Consider the following 23,670-nt stretch of genomic DNA (forward strand, 5'->3'; position numbering starts at 1 on the left):
TTGCAGTAGTCAAGTCTACTGAAGATAAAAGCATGGACAAGTTTTTCCAAATCCTGCTGAGACATAAGTCCTTTAACCCTTGATATATTTTTAAGGTGATAATAGGCTGATTTTGTAATTGTCTTAATGTAGCTTTTAAAATTCAGGTCTGAGTCCATGACTACATCAAGATTTCTGGCTTTGTCTGTTGTTTTTAACATTGTCGTTTGAAGCTGAGCGCTGACTTTTAATCGTTCCTCTTTAGCTCCAAAAACAACCACTTCAGTTTTTTCTTCATTTAATTTAATAAAGTTCTGGCACATCCAGTTAATTTGTTCAATGCACATATTCAGTGGTTGTATTGGGCTATAGTTCCCTGGCGATAAGGTTATGTAAATTTGTTTCATCCGCATAATTATGGTAACTTATTTTGTTGTTTTCCATAATCTGAGCCAGTGGAAGCATGTAGATAATGAACAGAAGAGGCCCCAGAACTGAGCCTTGGGGAACTCCACACGTCCTATTTGTATGCTCAGATGTATAATTACCTATAGACACAAAGTACTCCCTATTCTTTAAATAGGATTGAAACCACTTTAGTACTGAGCCAGAAAGACCAACCCAGTTTTCCAATCGGTCAAGTAATATGTCATGGTCGACCGTATCAAATGCAGCACTGAGATCAAGTAATACTAAGACTGAAATTTTGCCACTATCTGTGTTTAAGTGGATGTCATTAAAGACTTTAACAAGAGCCTCAGTGCTGTGGTGTGGTCGAAAACCAGACTGAAAACCTGACTGAAAGGCTGGAATCCAATCGGGTCTCTCTGCCTAGGTTTTACCCCTGCTGACAGCGACTAACTTCAACAACATCATACTGTACAGGGCTTGAAATAAGGATTATGATCATCTTTATTCGTAGAGCACTTTTCAAAATCCACGCTGCAAACTGCTTTACAAAACAGCAACATAACGCACGACATGACTGAGAAGTCATAAAAACATCAGGATAAAAAAAAAAAGACTATTAGGTGTATAAAGCCCTGTACAATGTAAGGGAGTGTAGTAAAAACTATTTAAAATAACAAAAATAGACAGTTCAAATCAATAGACTTTATAATCACTAGCAAGAATAAAACCAGACATTTTATTAAGTTTGCTGTAAAAGTTTTCAACTCGATCAAGAGTTTTTTGAATGACTGAAATCTGTTCAAATGAGATCTTGAGTGCAACATGGACACATGTAACATTATGGTACAAAAAAAGCCTGTTCATTAGGATGCTAACCCTTTTAAAACCATACAATGATCCTTAAACTAAATTAACAAAATGTAACTTTGGATTGGCCTAATTTGATTAAACAGGAGTTACCGAGGAGACATGCTGTGCATGCAATGTTGAGATTCATAATAAAATGTTACTTTCTGTATAGATCACACTGTGGTTTTAAACTTCAATTGTTAATAGCCTAATGTTACATACAACTTTTCGGATATGGGAAATCAGGTATGAAGTTTGTTGCCCTTGTTGAAAATAAAGAGGCAAACACTGTGTTTAGATAATTAACCGATAATCAAGCACGGCTGGGATTTGAACCCAGGAGCACTTTAACATAAATTATAGAGTGTGGTCTAGACCTATTCTATGATGCACATGGTAGAGTAGCATACATGCCCCTGTATTGTTAAAGAATACAAAAGAAATAAATCGACTGAAATAACGAAAGGTCTATTGGTCTCTGACCAGTCTGGCATTGTTAGAACCACTATAGAAACACACATGTATAGGACTTTATATATTGCCCTTCATCACGGACTTCATTCAAAACAAAATTTGCAACTTTATCAGCCTTTTTTTAAGCATCTCAACAACTGCCATAATATATTAATCAAACCCCTACAACAATATGAACCGCTATTTTCATACAGCAATATAACAGCAACAATGGCTGTCACATGCATAATTATAAAAAATAATAGAATAGAATTTGCGTGGGAGAAAACTGCTGCTAGAGTAAATGCGTATATTCTAATTTAGTATATATCATATTTAATCATAAGTATAGCCTAATATTACTGGTGAAATGGTATTGAACCTATAATCTATTTTATTTAGGTGCAACACTGCGGGCGAAAAAGTAGGCCTACTAATCCCATTCTGAGGTTGCAGCACCATCATTAACAGAATTATAATTCATAATCTTTTATTTCAAAGGGTTTACATCATTCACCTGCAATACTGTGGCACTCCTTTTTAATGGCTCTTACTGGTTTGTGTCCAGGGAACGCTACAAACACGTTTAAAACACGTTTCAGAGCGAGTCACACTGACGGCGCTTTGCTATAGTGTTTTTACTAATACGCTCCGCATCACCAATGTCGTAAAGAAAACTGCCGTTTGCAAAAAAAACACAATGTGCCCCAAAGAATCTGCTGGGATGTAGAGCATGTCCACGATGGGTGACGTTTGTGATATGAGGACGGATAAGGTTATGTAGGCTACCTGACTCATAGACTGGGAAGAAAAACGATAACGCTCAAATAGGTAGTTCTCTGGAAATTAAAATGTCGGGGTTTCAATATCATCTCCTGAAATATAACACCCTGCGAAGTAAAGCTTCATCAGCGGGATCGTCGACAAAAGGAAATGCCATGTTTTTAGAAAAAAAAAACATTTTATCGTCTGCCTAACATGGTTAATAAACCAACCCTGTTTTTTTTTTATTCATGCAGATAAACTGCACTAAAATGCGCCTGATACTGACTGAATGAATGAATGAATAAATGAAAGAGCAAGGGCGTCAGCGAGCGTCCACAAACCGTAGCTCCTATGGAGCCACTTTTTGCAAACAAGCCAGCATCCCATTGACTGCCATTCATTTTGGCGCAACTTTGACAGCGAATAACTTTAAATCTGAAGCGTTTAAAGACTCCATTTGTCCATTGGTTATTTCTAAAGAAACACAACAATGTATAAAAGGCTCCATTACCTTGTATCTCACGTTATGGCTGTATTACTTCACAGAGAGTTTACTTGGGGAGATGATACGGAGTCCCGACTATAGATGCATCTTCATTTCGAGATAACCAATTTGAGAGGTATTTTCTTCACAGTCGATCAGATATGTAGATACCTTATCCGTCCTCATGTCACTAACATCCACCATTGTGGACATGCTTTTATATCCCAGCAGATTCTATGTGTCGCATTATGTTTTTTTCAAACGGCAGTTTGAAAAAAAATTAAAGGATTAGAAATGATATTTCTGTTAATGATCATGGTGCTGCAGGCTCAGAATGGGATTAGTAGTAGGCTAGTTTACTTTTTCACCTGCAGGATTGCAACTAAATGAAATTATAGGTGTAATACCATTCCAGTTTTCACCAGCAATATTATAGGTTACCGGTGATTAAATATGAAATGAATACACTGTAAGTGTATTGACTGGAGCTGGAATTTTCTCCCACACCAATTCTCTCTCTTTAACTTGCTGTTTTAATTTATACATGTTCAGACTCGCTGTATGTGCGCATGAGTAGTTCCGCCGACCACTTTGTTTGTAGTTGGGAAATCCCGGCTGAATCCCTTATCTTTGTTTTGAAATGATTTATTAGTTATCTCTAACAACAATGTTGCAAAAGAAAACAAAATTAAAACACGTGCAGAATTTATCAAAGAAAAAAAAATGTTCGAAAAGGAGCAGGTGGAAGCATGCAGCTCATTAGGTCGTCCTACATCACAGTATCATGTTATTACAAAACACTGATACAGCATAGAAAATATAAAAATATGGTTTAACAAAAATGGTAAAATAAGCATGTAGTACAGAATATATAGTGTATTCTGGTTCAATATTTATCTAGTTTTGTTCAATATAACAATACTCCTGGCCAACTTCATGCACAGATATTTAATGCGGGGCTTCTAGCACAGTTTGTGGTCAAATACAACAACCAGAAATTAATTTTCATAGGCTCGTTCAATTATTTCATTGTCAATTACTATTTATACATCTGTACTTATAGTACAATATCCAAATATCATGAATTTAGTTCCAAATATCATCTTGGTTTTGTGCCGTACCCCTCAGACCTCAATTCCCCCCCCTTAAATAAATACACTGGTGCACAGCTATTCAGTCTGAAAGAGTCCCCGGCCTTCCTTAAGTACAGGGGGCGGAGCCAACCACTAACACCTGAGTAGACAGACAGACAGGGATAGAGACAGGGAGAATAAAAACAACGGGGGAGCTCGTAACTCTCGTGTGCTGGGTTCTCTTGTGCATCTCTAATTGTTCACTCCGCGCAAAACATTTCTTACAGATTGAGCAGCTAAACGATTCGTCTCCTTTGTGGAATCTCATGTGTTTCTTTAAACTTCTACTCTCTGTAAAATCTTTCTTACAGACTGAGCAGCTAAATGGTTTCTCTCCTGTGTGGGTTCTCATGTGTTGCTTTAAAGTTGAATTCACTGCAAAAGCTTTCTTACAGACAGAGCAGACACATGGTTTCTCTCCTGTGTGGGTTCTCATGTGTGCCCGTAATTCTCCACTCCCTTTAAACGCTTTCTTACAGACTGAGCAGCTAAATGGTTTCTCTCCTGTGTGGATTCTCACGTGTGTCTGAAAATTTCCATAATCTCTAAAAGCTTTATTACAGACAGAGCAGCTAAATGGTTTCTCTCCTGTGTGGATTCTCATGTGTTTCTTTAAATCAGCATTCACTCTAAAAGCTTTCTTACAGACAGAGCAGCTAAATGGTTTCTCTCCTGTATGGATTCTCATGTGTGCCTTTAAATGTCCTCTCTCTGTAAAAACTTTCTTACAGACTGAGCAACTAAATGCCTTCTCTCCTGCGTGGCTTCTCATGTGTGTCTGTAAATGTCCATTCTCTGTAAAGCCTTTCTTACAGACCGAGCAGCTAAATGGTTTCTTTGTATGATATCTCATGTGCCTTGACAAATATCCATCGGTGCCAAATCTTTTCCCACACTCAGAGCAGCTAAATGGTTTCTCGCCTTCATGAGTTCTCATGTGTCTCTTTAGATTTATTCTGGTGCCAAATCTTTCCCCACAAACAGAGCAGCTAAATGCTTTCTCATCAGTAGTACATCTTGAAGCACTAACAGGGAATGTATCATTATTCAGAGAGTTTGAACCTGACTGAGGTTCTCTGGTCTCTTTCCAATCAGCACTGTCATCAGTCTCAGGTTCAGAAGAGTCTCTAGTCTCATCATCAGTATCTGGTTGTGAATGTGTATCTGGATCTGATTTCATGGCTGGTTCTGGTCCTCCACACTCCTCTCCATCAGCTTCTGTTTTTATCTCTTCAGTTTGTCTTTGATGAAGCTGTGAGAACATAGGTTTCTCTTCATCATCTTCACTCTTCACAGGGACAGGAGTGAATGTGATCTTGGTGATATCAGCCTCCTCCGGCCCTTGAAGCTGCTCTTCATCCTGACTGATCCGGAGTTCCTCCTGTTCTTCTTTAATGTGTGGGGGCTTTGTGTCCTCCTGGTCCAGACTGGAGCTCCACTCCTGCTGATGTTCTTCACCAACAATCACTTTCTGGACATCTGAAGGTAAAGCTGAAACATAAAATAGCAGCTATTAATGTAAATATAATATAAATATCAGGATTTTCAATTCAATCTTCAATTGAAAGATTTTTTTTCTAGCACTGACGCTCACAATAACAAGGGGGACATGAATGCAATATGAGTTTACAGAGGGTCAGCTGAATGCACCATGAAGTCCAGTCGGAGCCAACAAGCTTTAACAATTGGTTGTTAACATAACTCACAGGGGAAGGTAAAATGCCGTCACACTGGTAGCTCAAAAGAAGCATGAGGATTGTCCAGGTCTGTTGTTTTCTAGGGATGCAACAATTTTAGACTTTGTTATAATAAAATAATCAGTTTGCCTTTTGAAAGAGAAATAACTAACAGTTTTAAATGTTTTGAAAATGATTATATGATCAACCTTTTTATTTAAATGTATAAGAAAAGATTAGAGACTAGAGGTAAATCAGTCACACCACCACCAAAGGCCAAGTTGGCAACAACAGTGTTGTCCTTAAGAAGAAGTCAGACCTTTTTTATGGCTAGAAATGGCCCTGCTAGCTGGTGTGTCTAAAAGTTGGAGGAGCTGCTAGACAAGATGCACCACTCATGGGGAGATTAGCAGCATGTTGCCAATGCTGGATAAGCAATCATAAGTTTAACGTTATACCTTCGATAATGGCCATACTTTCTGTTCAGCCTAGACTTTAGACATTACCAGGAGTGTAAATGCAGTGAGACCGTTGTTACTTTGTGTTTATTTACATGAGGCATTACAACTAGCGTTACCCTGGGTTAGTTGCTTGCTAATATGCTATAATGTTAAGACCTAACAATAAATGTTTTTTGTGCAAAAGCTTTTTTTGATGTGAGGAGACCCAGGTTGAAGCAGTGGATGTTGAACATAAGGAGTATGAAGCGTTAGAATCACTACTAGGAAATGGTCTTTATTCACAGTTTTAATAAATCAAAACATAATAATGAAGCTAAATAAGAGAGCTGTGTCAAACACATGAAATATGCCAGTGTACAGTATGGGTATGTACAGTATAAATATCTAAGTCTACACACATAAGGGTCCTCCATCCACCTGGTCTGACAAGCTGTTGACACATTGCCATCATTCAAGTTATTAAAGTGTCTTGCTTTAACAGAACGGTATCCTGAGGGTGACAACTTTATGATAGCATACAGTACAAAACCTGATGTGTTGACTCCATCTGCATCCATCTGCACGCGGAGCGAGAGACCATATCGGCATCTTTCTCTGTTCTTAAACCTTATTAATATGATGCTTGGGATTAACAGGGTCTAGATTAGGATAAAGCTCTTACTGGCCAACTAGCTGTTCATTTTTGTGCATCTCTCTTGTAATAGATATGTACTATTGTTACTATGTACATCTTATCCTAGGGTATTTTTGTGAATGTACGTGAGTCAAACTTTAGTTTAAGGCATATTTGACCATTTGACCCAAAAACGAGAATACGGTCAATCTTAAAAGTGGCGATTCGGTCCTAAATATGCTTTTAAACTAAAGTTTGACTCACGTACATTCACAAAAATACCCTAGGATGCATTTTGGTGAGAGTTACGCTTTAAGATTATATCCAGGGTTCGAATTATGATTTCATTATTGTAGGGGTCTCTTAAAAAAAAATGTCTCATTTAAGTGTACACTATATTTAGAATATTTTTACCGCTTTACCTTGCCATCAGACAGCCCTCTCTCTCTTTCAGACGTTCAGTCTCCCGCTGCAAAAGTTATTCTGTATTCCCATGTTCAAAAAAGGTAAACTTCGTCATTGCGGTCATAATTACTAAATTTTTATTGTCTTGTATTTGTTTAAAAGGTCCCATGACATGGTGCTCTTTGAATGCTTCTATATAGACCTTAGTGGTCCCCTAATACTGTATCTGAAGTCTCTTTTATATAGACCTTAGTGGTCCCCTAATGCTGTATCTGAAGTCTCTTTCCCTAAATTCAGCCTTGGTGCAGAATTACAGCCACTAGAGCCAGTCCCACAATGCGCTTTCCTTAGTATGTCATTTCTGTGTCTGTAGCTATTGAGGAGGAGAGAGGGAGGGGCAAGGTGGAGGGTGGGGGTGTGGCCTTGACCAACTGCCATGATGTCTCTCTCTCTCTCTCTCATGGGTAGGCCAAATTCTCTGGGCGGGCAAAGCAGAGAAAGGGGAGGTAACCTTGCTCCTTATGACCTCATAAGGAGAAGATTCCAGATCGGCCCATCTGAGCTTTCATTTTCTCAAAGGCAGAGCAGGATACCCAGGGCTCGGTTTACACCTATCACCATTTCTAGCCACTGGGGGAACTCATATGAATGTTACAAAACCACATAACAGGGCTCCAGACTAACTTTTTGCCTTGGTTGCACTGGTGCACCTAACTTTTTTATTTAGGTGCACCAGGACAAAATTTGGGTGCAGCCAAATTTTTCCTCGCATCGCCGTTAACGCTGAATGGCGATACACGATATATAGCTCTGTATTTTTTTACAAAGTGGGCTAAATGTTCAGTTTTAAGTCAAAGCCACTTTTCAAACTCTTTTATTAAAAGACAATATACAGCTGTGTTAATAACCATTAAAACTGTAGACAAATGTCAGCATGTGGACCGGCGGCGCTGTCTCTCGCCATGTTGCAGGGGAGCTGTGTGTGTGGGTGTGGGTGTGTGTGGGTGTGGGTGTGTGTGGGTTTGTGTGTGTGTGTGAATGGGGGCGGGGCTGCGCCGAGGAGAGATCCAAACACAGGCACGACTTTCCAGAAGGAATGGGTCATGGAACGCAACATTAAACCATATCGATATAAACGACATCGCTTCGTTCGTGGGGAGGCAGCGGATGCGAGGACGTTAGGTGCACCGGTGCGACCTAGGAAAAATCTTAGTCGCACCCTTACAAATTTTGGTCGCATTTGCGACCACATTGGTCGCACTCTAGAGCCCTGCATAAAGTGGTGAAAAAATTACAGATATAGACTACACTTTAAGTGATATTGATTTGCTTAGGTGAGCCTTTTATTAGGTGGCGTAACATTTTTGCTGCTGTTTTGCTCTTGAACCTGTCCACTGCAATTTCCTGCCTGCTTCTCAAAACAAGCGCATTGCTAACAGTCAACTACCGAAGGTAATAAACTGGCTATCGATACCTATAGCATACAAACTCACTTCATAAAGGCGAACTATCCCTTTAAGGCACTTAGCAATACTATGTTAAAATAGCCCAAGTTCCAAACCTTATGTGATGGGGATGTAAAAAGCTGGTACTTAAATAGTGATGAAATGTAGCCATCACACCGGTCACAAACTGGCTGGCCTCGTCTGTCTCGCCTGGACTGGCAGCAGCTGTTCCCTGCATTACTGGGTGAGGCAGGTAATTAAATTAAATTAAATTTTATTTACAGTATCAAATCATAACTAGAAATGCAAGCAGTTTTATGCCAGGGTCCAAGCCCCCGTGCCCAAAGTCGCCTCGATCCCCGAGTGCGCGAGCCGGGGACCCAAACCGCGCGCGTTGGGGAGGCAAACGTCAGTAAATATCAAGAGATGTGAACCGCAAGGTCTGCGGTACATTGCCGTTGCAAATGTAGTGGTTAACAGTTCATCTCCATGCATATACAGACTACCTTTAGCAATTCTCTACAATAAACAAACTTCTTAACCCCCTTCCTGACCACAGGGGACAGCAGAGAGAAATGAGAGAGTGACTGAGAGAGTGGAGGGGGGAAGGCAGGTGTGGTTGAAGGGGCAGGGCAGGTGGTCAAGTTGTTGTAAATGGTGTTGATTTTGGATTGAAAAAGTGAGAGAAAACTCTTTTCTCTCACTTTTTCAATGCATTTGTCCACTGTGAAGGTTTTAGAAACTTTGTCAGGGTGGTTAAGAAGTTTGTTTATTGTAGAGAACCAGGGGGCGCACGCGAAAAGCAAGATGAGGAGGTAAATATTGAGATGTTTGAGCTGCAAGGTCTGTGGTACATTCTCATTGCAAATATCCCATTAACATTGATTGAGTAAAAGGGCCAAAACTCGTCTACGTTGATTATAGCGCTCCCCTAATGGCCGATCTTCGCCAAATTTGGTACAGAGCCTCAGATTGGCATGCCGAACGAGCATCACAATTTTCGCCTTGATAGCAATTACTACGGCAGAGAAAACTACAATAAATCGCAAATGTCCCATTTGCATGCACACTAAGAAATATCTGTATATTAACAGTTGTATGACTGTATATTTCAACAAAAATTGTCCTTAGTATAGGATTCACAGGTGTATTTCTGTTATTTTACACTTCGAATTGCATTATGGGAACTTGACATCTCTGCCAAATCAGTTTCTGGCGCAGTATAGTTTAGCAGAATTAGTTTTGAAATGCTGTATTGTCTGTTTTGGTAGCATTTAATTGTTAATTTTCAATGGTTAATGCTAATAACGTTAGCTAATATTAACGTTGTGTTCACAACGGCATTACCGTGTGCCATTAATCAGCACTTTTGGGATTTGGAGATTAAAAAATTGATTTTTTACAAACTGAGCAGCTTTATAGGAGGTATTTTTTTGTAACGTTAGGTCAAATAAGCACCCATTATGCCCCGCTTCAACATTATTTGTGGGTCCTTATCGTCCGGATTTATTATCCGAGCGGGACTTTTGCGGCTCATGAAACATTAACGTTTCCCTCACTTTGACCCTCCCCCCCGCTCCACTGTGTGTGTCTGTCAACCACTGTGTGAACAAGCAAAAGTTTAACGTTAATCTCCTCCAGCTCCGCTTTGTGTAAAAGGTAATTATTTCATGGAAATTTAGAAGAATATGATTAATTTTGTTGGTATTGTGAGTTTACGTTTTGTTTGGTAGTGGTCAGACAGGCTAACGTTAATGTTAATATATTGCAGCGTGACAGTGGTTCATACTGAATTGTCTAGCTAATCTACAGTTCATTTCGTTAACGCTGTAAGTTACATGGGGTCTGGCTTGTCTCCGTTTGGCAGTTACGTTAACTCTATGAGGAGGCGAGACAGAGCGAGGCTGTTAACGTTACATGACACATTACACATTATCATATAATAGGCACTCATTCTAAATTTAATATCTTGTCTCCCGAGCCCCGATCCTGATGTTGTCTTTGATAGTATTATAACATGTTTAATTTTTTCCGACTGAAATCAGAACAAATATAGCACCTATACCGAGAGAACATTTATATTATCAAGCAAATTCACTTGTCTGTACCCCATTTCCGGTTTAGCATTGTAGCCTTTCAAATAAAAGCTGAGACTCAACGTAAACTTTTGAAGGCTTTTCCGTTACTGTGTTCGCCAGTGCTAATGTTTTGATAGCGCGTCAAGTCGATTGAGTGAGTTCAGGATAAAGACATTTAGTAACGTTTTGAGAGCAAGTAAAAAATGAATATTTTTGGGGATATTTTGTTGACTGAACAGGCTACAGGATTACATGCATATTTTAACATTGGTGTTGGCTAGTTATTTCTTCTGGAGTGAGTTCTAGGCTAGTTCGTGTGACGTTACAGAAGCTAACGTTAGCTAGCCATATTCCCAGCTGTCTGTCTCCTTTGCCCCAGAAATCATTACTCCTCACTTTACTTTTCTTTGCAGACAGGCACAACTTGATAAAATATTTGTGTGTAATAATCGCCTTTAACTCATAAAGTATGTTGTCCACATATGAAGGAAAATATGTTGCAAAATGATTCAATATGCATACACATTTGAGCTGATAAAATGGGAGCTTGTAGAAATTTGCTCTTACCGAAATTTTTACTCACAGAATATATTTACACACCCAAGACCCAAGATTGTGGACATGTTTTAACAGACGGGATAATACATTGCATTTGGTACGGTTTATACAGGGTACCCCCAGGATTCTTCAAGTTAAATTTAAGACTTTTTAAAAGACCCTTTTAATACCACCTAGGATGAAATTTAACACCAACTTCACAGCCATATAATGAAAAATCAGGGTGGATTTTAGGCCTGAGAAAATAATGATTTATCAGGTAAATAACATATTAAAATACTCAACAATCATATTTAGTTCACAATAGCTTTGTAAGGCATGTTTGTAATCTAATAACATCAAATAATAAAGTATTTGTTGCATTTATCGCTCTTATGCTATGAAACGATGATAAAAAATAAAATTTGTGCATTATGGAGATGTCACAATTTGTTCCACCATGGCTAGATAAGACAATATATAATGTAATATAATATGCCAATGTAAATGCCAATTGCTTCAGTGATTGTTTCATCCCGTCCTGCTATGCGTCTAACGTCTGCTGCAGCGGATCGGTTTTTTTTTTTTCTCACCCCGGTGATCGGCACTTCTGGGTGACACTGTCAAATGTGCGTTAGCGTGTTGGCTGCGTTTCAAAACATACCCTACCAAAAGGTGGAGCACCGCCGACACCGTCATCGTCTTATTCGCAACCCTCTCTCCGTTGCTAGCTGATTAGGAACCGGCAGGCGGGTCTTCCAGCTCCCCCCGTTTCATAAGCGCTAGACTGCCTCGCACGCCGATCCGCTTGTTGTGCTAACCTCAGCCCCACTGCTCTCAGCCTCGTCCGCCAGCTGGTCCGCATCTCTGGCCAGACCCTCCGACCCCAACCCCCTCTAACCGGCGAGCTAACGTTAGCTTGTTAGTAGCACAGTGCGAGACGTTTTGTTTTCTGTCTTTGCGCCCGAGCTTAGGGCCAGAGCTTTCTCACCATGTCCAGAGATTTAAGATAAAACACCAAGTAACGCCGTTATTATTCTTATAACCTAGCTACACCCCGCGTCCGCGCCATGATCCGTGCACACTCCATGGTCAAGAGCTTAAAGAGGTGATAGAATGATTATATAGGGTATTTTACACTGTTCCTTAAGGTCTCCTAATAGGGTATGTAACATTGGTTGGGCTGAAAATTGCCCGAATGCTATTTTATTAGGCCCTTAACTACCCTGTGAATATGGCTCTATTTGGAACAAGAGCCTTTCTTCCAAATATGGTATGCTCATTAATATTCCGAATGAGCCCGTTGCGCGATTGGTTTGAGCAAACTACATAGAAACACATGGGAGACTCATATTTCAGACACTGCAAAGTTATACATTGTTTATCGGGCTATTCCATTACAAAATTCACTTCTGAAATTTTTTTAATGCGCGAAATCAACTATGTAAAGCTCAAATATGGGCCGCTTTACAAAAATGGATGGCTAATTGACAAATTTTGTCCGACTGTGTGCGGAAGTTCAGCGCCGGTGCTGCCTGTGTTGCTGCCTCGCTGCCCGGCCTGCCTTCCTTCACAGACCCTGGCCTGCAATGAGGTACTTGGAGCTGGCAGCCCACTGCACTCCATACCCGCGCAAAGTCACCGTCTCTTGGGCTAATGAAAACCAAATGCAGCGAGCTTGTTACGCCAGCAATCTCTTACCACAGGTTTCACTTAATCTTTTAATGTGTGTAATTATAATGTGTCGAGTTATTTAAACAAACGATTGGGGAAATAAACGCCGCTTGTCCGCGAGTCCCATTGATAGAGCCTGCGGCTGGATGTAGATTTGTAGCTACAAATCACGGATAGTTGGCTTCATTTTCGGCGTCATTCCGAGTATATTTACAGTTTGAATTTCGTCACGCCACGTATACAACATCTAGCTACATGTTTTATAAAGTTAACAACGGTGTCCGATTTCGAGTAGGGCTTCCGTTAGCTGCAACTGTCCCTTCAATCCTAGCTACCTGTGTAGCTACAAATCACGGATAGTTAGCTTCATTTTCGGCGTCATTCCGAGTATATTTACAGTTTGAATTTCGTCACGCCACGTATAGAACATCTAACTATGTCTTATAAAGTTAACAACTGTGTCCGATTTTAAATTAATGCATATTTGTGAAGAGAAGGGCTTCCGTTAGCTGCAACTGTCCCTTCAATCCTAGCGACCTGTGTAGCTACAAATCACGGATAGTTAGCTTTATTTTTGGTTGTAATTCGAGTATATCTACAATTTGAATTTCGTCACGCCACGTATTCGACATCTAGCTAAATATCTCATAAAGCTAACAACGGTGTCCGATTTGAAGTTAATGAATATGTGAATTTCAGAGAAATTCTAAGTGGAGGCTAGCTAGCTCTCATTGATAGAGCTGCATCCAGCAGCAGGCTCTATCAATGAGACTTGCGGACAAGCGGCGTTTATTTCCCCTATCGTTTGTTTAAATAACTCAACACATTATAATTACACACATTAAAAGATTAACTGAAACCTGTGGTAAGAGATTGCTGGCGTAACAAGCTCGCTGACCGCGCTCTCACTCACATACACCGGACATTTAGCTAGCAGGAAGAGGGGAGTTGCAGGCCCTGGAGCTCTGTCAGGGCAGGGGCATTTGGTTGTCATTAGCCCAAGAGACGGTGACTTTGCGCGGGTATGGAGTGCTGTGGCCTGCCAGTCGTGACGCAGCTCCAAGTACCTCATAGCAGGCCGGGGTCTGTGAAGGAAGGCAGGCCGGGCGGCGAGGCAGCCACGCAGGCAGCACCGGCGCTGAACTCCGACACACAGTCGGACAAAATTTGCAAGACAAGACATAATTTAAGACCTTTGTAAACAAAATGTGTAACTTTGTGAACGTTATTCAAGACTTAAGAAATTTTCCCAACGCTGACTAGCTACAGGGTGAGTTGTGATTTTTTTTTTTGGTGGAGGTTTTTTTATGTCCCAGGGGTAACGTTACAACAACACTAGTTGTAATGAAAGTGTCGAAATTCAGCATTTTGTCAAGGCTGTTTTAGGCACGCTGCAGCCACAGCTCGTGCCCGGGCATGTCTGGGCATGTCACAGAGTGTGTGTGAGTGTGTGTGTGTGTGTGTGTAGCTCTGTGTCTATGTAGCTCTGTTTGTGTGTAGCTCTGTGTGTGTGTGTGTGTGTGTGTGTGTGTGTGTGTGTGTGTGTGTGTGTGTAGCTCCGTGTCTGTGTGTATTTGCAGGGCTCGACATTAAGGCTTGTCCAGGACAAGTGGATTTTTTGTAGGGCAAGTGGAAGAGAAATTTACTTGCCCCACTGGACAAGTTAAAACTCAAACAAAATAAAATGCCATGTTATTTCATGTTATGTGCCACTCATTACGTCTATGTTACCGATTTGAAACGATAAATTGTTTCCCCCCGCAATCCCGGGCAGCGGACCCAGCAGTAGCCGGTCAACGGGCCGCTAACGTTAGACCCAGCCCGCTGTTCGAATAATTCCCTGCAAGCAGTGCAGCATGAAAGCACGGCGAACCTGCCAGTGTTTGTTAGCTAATGTTAGCTTGCTAACTCCGCCTTAACGTTACCTCCTCGCCACATCGTTGACAGAAAATGAGAGACCCGGTGCCTTAACGACCGTCATCTACCGGACCGAATTGCAACGCAGATTTCAGTGCCTCTAAAATGCCTGCGCTTCTCTCTGATGCTCTGAAAACGGACGTTAGAGGCAACCTAAAAATCGCCACATGTCACGGCAGGTAACGTTAGCCTACCGTTAACTAGCAGCTAGAGTAAACGCGGTGAAAATGCTGACAGCTAAACGGTGTAAAAGTATTTCACTGGAGAGGAACGTATGACAGCGTGCAGCTGCTGTTGTCGGAAAAACACAGATGTTGCGTTCACTTGAAATTGGCCTCGCCATCGTCGTGCTGCATTCAAAGTTGTTGTAAAATACCCTTTTCCCATCTAGTGGTCGTTTTTGCCGTTGTATAATGTCGTTTTATTTGTGCTCCTTTTTGAAACAAATAATATGCGGATTAAATATCAGGTAATAATCAGCTGTAAAGTAGCTACACCTTTTAAAGGATCTCTAAATCAGCCTCTGCTGGGTAGAAATGAGTGAAATTGTATAACTAAAATAAAATAAAAAAAGTTAACACCAACATTTAGTGGCAAAATCCATTGTTATGTCTACAAAATTATTTTAGATATAGTATAAGTTCAAGTTTAAGTCACCACTACCTCTGGTCAAAATATTGACTTACAATCTCAATATATTGACTTAGTAACTCAGAATATAGACTAAGAATCTCAAACCAATGAGAACATTTAAAATATTGACTTACAATCTCAATAAATTGACTCAACATCTCAAAGTAACTTAGAATATTGACTAGGAATCTGAAAGTAATGACAAACTTTAAAATATTGACTTAGAATCTCAATATATTAACTTCTGCACACCGGCGTGCAACATATTACTTTGTATTATGGAGTCTGGAGATCCTTTTTTTCTTGTTGAAGGGGAAATCTATTGTTGGGACAAGTTTGTTTCTACTGTTTCAACTGAATTTTATTAATGCTGATAGTGTTTGGATGCTTTCAACGGTTTGTTCGAATTCTGCATTAGCAAAACAATTTTTTTTATAAAATGATGAATCTTTACCCGGACAAGTGACTTTTGTGCATGGACAAGTGAAACGTAAAAAAGTTAACGTCAAGCCCTGATAGTTGAATAACGACAGTTTGGAGGGTAAATAGGACATACATAGAACCTCTAAATCCCATTGACACCTCTTTCCTCTGCAAATCTCACAATTTGAAATTGCCTCTGAAAACGGGCAAATCTGAACAAAGCTGAAAGTTGACGTCAACTTCTCAAATCCTCCTCATTTGGCTCTACCTTCTATCTTTGTAACGCCCCAAAATTTACATAGGCCACTAACTGATCTGAGGTCAGTTAGTCTTCTAAATCTAGGTCGTGCAGATCTCTGCTATTCCATTACAAAATTCACTTCTGAGACTTTTTTATGCAAGAAATCAACTATGTAAAGCTCAAATATGGTCCGTTTTAGGAAAATTGATGGCTAATTGCAAATTTGGTAAGACAGTGTCGGACTTTACGAGCTCCACAAACTGCCGGGACAGGTAGTGGCTGCCGGCCGGGTTTGCTGCCTTAACTGTCGGCCTCCCCCCCTTCACAGACCCGCTGAACTGGAGCTCTGTCAGGATCTCACACATGAGCTGCACAGTGTACTTTAGAAAAGAAGAAAGTTTGGAGGTTTTGCAAGGATATTGAAAAAGAACCACGGTCGTCAATGCAGTGTTGCAGACTGTACAACGAAATAGCCTACTGGTCCAGGGGAAAAAAGTGTTTAGAATGAGTATATCGGACGAGAAGGAGTTGTGGATCTAACGCAGCGCTGCAGAGGCACTGGCAGAAGACAGGCTTGCAGGGGTTCACTCTCCTCTCCCCACGCTTACTAGCTAAAAAGGTGAGTTGTGATTCTTTGGTGGAGGTTTTTTTTTATGTAGCAAGAGTAACGTTAGAACAACACTAGTTATAATGAAAGTGTCGAAACCTTTTTATTTTGTCTCGGCATGTAACAGACAGTGTGTCTGTGTTTGTGTGTGTGCGCTGTGCAGCGGTGCGTGTGTGCACTGTGCGCAGGGCAGCAGTGTGCGTGTCTGAAATATGAGACCTGCTGTCGCGTCTCTAATGTGTGTGTATGGGGATTCGCTCAACCAAGTGCCAGTGACCCGAAGGACCACACAAGGATTATGTACTTCCCTTTACAAGAAACAGGGTTTAGAGAGCAATTCTCAACAAAGTAAAGTAAGTAAGTAAAGTTTATTTCTGGAACACATTTAAACACAGTTTAAGCTGACCAAAATGCTGTACAAACAAGAACTAAGGTGCTGTATTAACCCTTGTTTAGAGAGCAATTCTCAACAAAGTAAACGGAAGTACATAATCCTTGTAGGGTTAAGGAACAGTGTGAAATATGCTATATAATCATTCTATCACCCCTTTAAAGGTCCCATGACCTTGTGCTCTTTGGATGCTTTTATATAGACCTTAGTGGTCCCCTAATACTGTATCTGAAGTCTCTTTCCCGAAATTCAGCTTTGGTGCAGAATTACAGCCACTAGAGCCAGTCCTAAAATGAGCTTTCCTTAGGATGTGCCATTTCTGTGTCTGAAGCTATTGAGGAGGAGAGTGGGAGTGGCAAGGTGGATGGTGGGGGTGTGGCCTTGACCAACTGCCACTTTTCTCGTTTGAAAGCCATGATGTCTCTCTCTCATGGGTTGGCCAAATTCTCTGGGCGGGCAAAGCAGAGAAAGGGGAGGTAACCTTGCTCATTATGACCTCATAACAAGCAGATTCCTAAACGGCTCATCTGAGCTTTCATTTTCTCAAAGGCAGAGCAGGATACCCAGGGCTCAGTTTACACCTATCACCATTTCTAGCCACTGGGGGACCATAGACAGGCTGGGGGAACTCAAATTAATGTTAAAAAACCTCATAAAGTGAAATTTTCATGCCATGGGACCTTTAAAGGGGAAGGGTCAGGCTGCTAAAAATCAAGTAAAAGGAGAACGGGGAAAGTTTAATTTTCTATCAAGCAGCAAAAAATGTAGACGATGAAGCAAAATATCTAGCTCCAAACTTTACCTATTATATAACTATTATTTTCATGTAGGCCTACTGTATTTCTGCCTCCCTCCTCTCTGTCTTTATTTGTTAACACTGAAATAGCTATCATATCTAACGTGATGAAACTTCCATGGAAAGGGGAGTAGGCTAGAGTTGGGCGATGTCCTCTAAATTGGCAGTTGGGGGTGCTTAACACCCCCAACTGCCTACTTTTTAGTACTATTTTACTATAGCTCTTTACATAAATATTTGTTTCTACTACTATGGGCTAACATTTGACATAGAAACGATCAGGTTAGGTTTGCACTGGATAACGCGATGAACAGATGCGCAATATTAGCTCGCACATAAAATAGCCCCCTCGTGAATAAGCCTACTGTTGCTGACGTACATTCATAAATCCTGCATAACATCGTCCCGTACCTACAGGACATCAGACTTACTTATTGACGACGCACGCACGCACGCACGCGCCGCACACACACACACACACACACACACACACACACACACACACACACTAGTGTCGACAAACTTAGTCCAATGAGAGGAGATAGGAACATGTGATAGCGCTCCACGTTAACGTTTTTTTTCTGCTCGAGACCGCTATGTCCACTAGCAGGTAGAGCGAGCTACAACTGACAGGGAGAGAGAGAGTGAATGTATCACTACCAGTGTTGGGCAAGTTACTGAAAATTAGTAATTAGTTACAGTTACTTCTTTTAAAAGTAATTGAATTACTTTACCAATTACTGTATATCAAAAGTAATTAGTTCCTAGGGTTACTTTTGTGTCTGCTTTTTAAATGTATATAATAATAAAAACCGTGTCTGTGTTTTTCATATTTCTGTAGGATTATCGTTTGCTCTTCTTATGTAAAATATGCGGCTCTGGTAGACTTATCCATGTTTTCGATTGGTTATATGGTGCAAACACCGCCTCTTTTATGTGGACGCGCACGTCGCCAGTTTGGGAAACCCTGGGTTTGACTGAACTAGTTGTTAACGACCGTCGTGACACAGCTTATGCGGGACCGCGGTTGTTAGGTTTGGTGAATTCAGGTAACGGCCATACAATCCAGGACATGCTGATCTTGATTCATAGTACAGGCCTCAGGAGTTTGTGCAACAGCTACTGTTTGGCAAATAACAATACACAGCCACTTTGTCTCTCTTCTTTTTCTCCTCCGTGGAATAAAGCTCCGGTCGGGTCCGCTGAGATCTAAAACAGTAGGCCTCATTGTCAAATATAAAGTTTACTAGTGCTACAGTGAAGGCACTAGTCGACTGGTACATTGCCGATTAAAGATATAACATTGACCTCGACAAAACAAATGTGTTTTGAGCTCTGTCTCTGGCTCAATCATCACTCAATGTTTCCCACACTGGATGCTTAGATACAGTACTCCCCTTTACATGGAGGTTTAATCACATTAGATATGATAGCATTTCAGTGTTGAGGGAAAAAGAGAGGAGGGAGGCAGAAATACAGTACATTGACATCGATTCGACGGCATTCTGCAGTCTGCTCATTCTTGATAACAGACTGTTGCTATGCATAGCAGAGCGTCGCCATGGACGAAGTGTGGTTAATGTATCAGCTGTGGCAAAAAGTGGAGCTCACCCAACAGGGTAACGTTAAGGTTAGCTAAGTAAGAACAAATATAAAAATAATATGTAACATTGTAAACGTCTCCCACCTCTCCACTGGCCAGCTGACAGTTTCCTCTCAGAGTCCATGTTGAAGTGTCTCTCCTCAACTTCTCCCCGAGCTGCATTTGAGGAAAAACACGGAGCTCACAACATATCCAATAACACACGTTAGCAGGAGCTAGCTGCGGCTAACGTTAGCTTAGCAGCTACTTAACAACAGCAGTAAACGTGTTTCCGGTCGGAGAAAGAAAACAGACCTGCTCTTTGTAGCTCCGTTTCAGGTTTTAAAACCTCATGCAGCAGTTTGGGATGTTTCTCTCTGGAAGGACACCAAACACTGGCGCCTTTTACTCCGCCGTCCTCATCACGAGCTAAAATGAAAACAATGGGACGGAGGTCGTAGCGTCTTCCGGGATCCGAAAACACAAACACAACTTCCGCTACACTCCTCTGCCCTTCAAAATAAAATAAAGCGTTTTAAGAGTCGATTTTACCCACTATCCTTTAAAGGGGTGATAGAATGATTATATAGGGTATTTCACACTGTTCCTTAAGGTCTCCTAATAGGGTATGTAACATTGGTTGGGCTGAAAATGTCCCGAGTGCTATTTTTTTTGGCCCTTATGCATCCCTGTGTAATGGCTCTACTTGGAACGACAGCTTTTCTTCCAAATATGGTATGCTCCTGATTTTTTTTTGGCCCCTAATGCCTAACACCCTTTTTTCCTCAGCAGCAGCTTTCCTCACACTGTCTGTTAACGTTCACAGACATGTCCAGGCGCGCCCGCTATGCCGCTGGCTTCAAACTTGATTTCTGCCCCGACATAAACTCATCAACTAATCTTACTGTACAAAGCACCAGATACAGAGTTTCGTTACAGTCTATTCATCCTCCTGTGTGTGTCGCGCGCACACACACACACACACACACACACACACACACACACACACACACACACACACACACCTATGCTTTCGGCACTGTTTCCTGAGGATTAGTGATGGGCATTCCGGCTCTTTTTTGTGAGCCGGCTCGTTTGACTCAGCTCACTGAAAAGAGCCGGCTCTTTTGGCTCACAAACGGCTCTTTAAAAAAATTAATGTTTTGACTATGATAGGTGTGAAAAACAATTCTAATTAAATTATTAAATGAAATCATACTCACAATGTCTCACAATTTCTTTAAAAACGCATTGATTTGTTATGAAAAAAGAATACTATTAAATATTTGCATTTAAATTACAACTTTTTAATGTATAGAAACAACATTCAAAACAAATACAATCTGAATCTGAACAACATAATAGAACCCATATTAAAGAAAAATAAATAACTGAAAGGATTAAAGGTCCCATGACATGGTGCTCTTTGGATGCTTTTATATAGACCTTAGTGGTCCCCTAATACTATATCTGAAGTCTCTTTCCCGAAATTCAGCCTTGGTGCAGAATTACAGCCACTAGAGCCAGTCCCACAATGAGCTTTCCTTAGTATGTGCCATTTCTGTGTCTGTAGCTATTGAGGAGGAGAGAGGGAGGGCAAGGTGGAGGGTGGGGGTGTGGCCTTGACCAACTGCCACTTTGCTCATTTGAAAGCCATGATGTCTCTCTCTCTCTCTCATGGGTGGGCCAAATTCTCTGGGCGGGCAAAGCAGAGAAAGGGGAGGTAATCTTGCTTGTTATGACCTCATAACAAGCAAGATTCCAGAACGGCTCATCTGAGCTTTCATTTTCTCAAAGGCAGAGCAGGATACCCAGGGCTCGGTTTACACCTATCACCATTTCTAGCCAATTGGGGACCATAGGCAGGCTGGGGGAACGCATATTAATGTTAAAAAACCTCATAAAGTGAAATTTTCATGCCATGGGACCTTTAAACTGGTCCCTCTTCTTCTCTCTGTTTTGTTTTCAGAGCTGTTTTTCCTCTCCTCTGTCCTCTCCTCCGAGTTTGACTGTGTGTGTGTGTGTGTGTGTGTGTGTGTGTGTGTGTGTGTGTGTGTGTGTGTGTGTGTGTGTGTGTGTGTGTGTGTGTGTGTGTGTGTGTGATGGCTCGGCCCCTCCCTCATGCCGTATAATTGGTTGACACCTTGTGTATGATTGACAGGAACAGAATGTGAGGCTGATCAGACAGTCGAAACTAATGTGTGCCTCTATAATTATTTTTTTGTTCTTTGAATTAGTCAATTATTTTAAATAAAATAAAATTCACTCATTATTACATAATGATTTAATTTCTATAGGCTATATATATCTTAGAGCTGACTCATTCGCGAACGACCCATCACTACTGAGGATCCATGTTGGGAAAAAAACGTTAACGTACCGTGAGCGGCTGCCGGCAGGCAGCTCCTGCACACCGCCAACTGCGAGTCCACTGCGCCACTGATTTAAATCCACATGTCCCGCTTAATTGTCCAATATCTACTCCCTTTCTCTGGGCCAGTATTCCGAATCTCCTGAGAGAGCTCCAGCCAGCGTGCAGCGGGGTCTGACAGTCCAGGCAGAAAGCCAGCGATCCGGGCGGGCACTGCGCCGCTCTCACGGCGAACTGTGGAGCTCCTGAACTCCGAAACAGTCATACTAAATTTGCAATTAGCCATCAATTTTTGTAAAACGGCCCATATTTGAGCTTTATATAGTTGATTTCTCGCATAAAAAAGTCTCAGAAGTGAATTTAGTAATGCAACAGCAGAGTGTATGTCCTATTTACCCTCCAAACTATTCAACTATGACAGGGTAAAATCGGTTTTGCATTCTATCACCCCTTTATTAAAGGGGTGATAGAATGATTATATGCTGTATTTCACACTCCTAATAGGGTATGTAACATTGGTTGGGCTGAAAATGTCCCGAGTGCTATTTTTTTTGGCCCTTATGCATCCCTGTGTAATGGCTCTACTTGGAACGACAGCTTTTCTTCCAAATATGGTATGCTCATGAATATTTAGATGAGCTGCGTGCTGACTGGTTGAGGAACCACTCACACCATACAGCAGGTCTCATATTTCAGACACACACACACACACCAGACACACACAGCGCTGCGCACACACCCACAGACACACTGTCGGTTACATGCCCAGACATGCCCGCGGCTAGTAAGCACTGGGAGCGGAGAGTGAAGTGAACCTGCAAGCCTGTCCTCTGCAGCGCTGCTTTAGATACACAACTCCCTCTCGTCCGATATACTCGTTCTAAACACTTCCAAACGTCCTTCTTCCTAAAGTACACAGGGCAGCTCGGGTGTGAGATTTTTAGATCGGTCAACAATGATCATTTTAGCCAACGCCTTCATTTTTAATCATTTTGAATTTGCATGTACAGTACTTCCTGGTTTGAAGGCCTAACAAACCGACTTAAAGGGAGGCTGCAAACAGCACAGAATAAATGAATACGAGTATTTCTGAACTTGGGCCATAGGTCTCATGTAGGTAGGTCACAGTTTGTTGAGCTCAATTGGCTTCCTGTTGAGTTTCGTGTTACTATGTCAAGACTGACCATGATCTATAAAATACTGTTTGGTAGTGTCCCATTTTTTTTTTTGTCGTGTCATATAACTAAGGTAAAGGACACACACAATATTTACACGCGTGGCAGCATATCTGACCTGTGTCCTTATAGATTTAAGACAGTGTTAGGGAAAGGAACCTTTGCCTACATAGGGGCAGTTCAGCGGAACAAGTTAGATCGGCAGATTAAAGTCATTTTCCACACTGAACAGTCAAGGCCTGGGTGGTATTTCAGGTAGAAGGCTTAACAAACTCTGAGTGTAACCCTGATGTCTGAGTTGATTTACCCTGAGATGGGAAACTCAGAGTTTTCGGTTTCAGAACAGCTGATATGAGTTGGTTCAATCAACTCGGAGTAGGTTCATGCGCGTGCACCACCACAATAAAAAGGCAGCATGAATGGAGCCATGATTCTACGATTCGCCATGGTAACAACCACAAACAAACGGGCAGATATCTAATGTGAAAGAGAGAATTTGCATGGGAGAAAATTGCTGCTAGAGTAAATGTGTATATTCCAATATAGTGTATATCATATTTAATCATAAGTA

General features: G+C 41.2%; 1 protein-coding gene across 1 annotated transcript; it reads right to left on the reverse strand.

Moving 5' to 3' along the window:
• Window positions 1-2,968: 2,968 nt before the first annotated feature.
• On the reverse strand, window positions 2,969-22,189 carry LOC120553998 (gastrula zinc finger protein XlCGF57.1-like). The gene is made up of 4 exons (XM_039792547.1): window positions 22,104-22,189; window positions 19,869-20,017; window positions 19,659-19,730; window positions 2,969-5,565 (listed from the first exon to the last, which is right to left on the reverse strand). The coding sequence occupies exons 1-4, from the start codon at window positions 22,187-22,189 to the stop codon at window positions 4,142-4,144; spliced, it is 1,731 nt and encodes a 576-aa protein (XP_039648481.1). The 3' UTR covers window positions 2,969-4,141.
• Between the last annotated feature and the right edge of the window lie 1,481 nt (window positions 22,190-23,670).

Source organism: Perca fluviatilis, chromosome 24 (assembly GCF_010015445.1).
Source record: "Perca fluviatilis chromosome 24, GENO_Pfluv_1.0, whole genome shotgun sequence".
Taxonomy (NCBI): domain Eukaryota; kingdom Metazoa; phylum Chordata; class Actinopteri; order Perciformes; family Percidae; genus Perca; species Perca fluviatilis.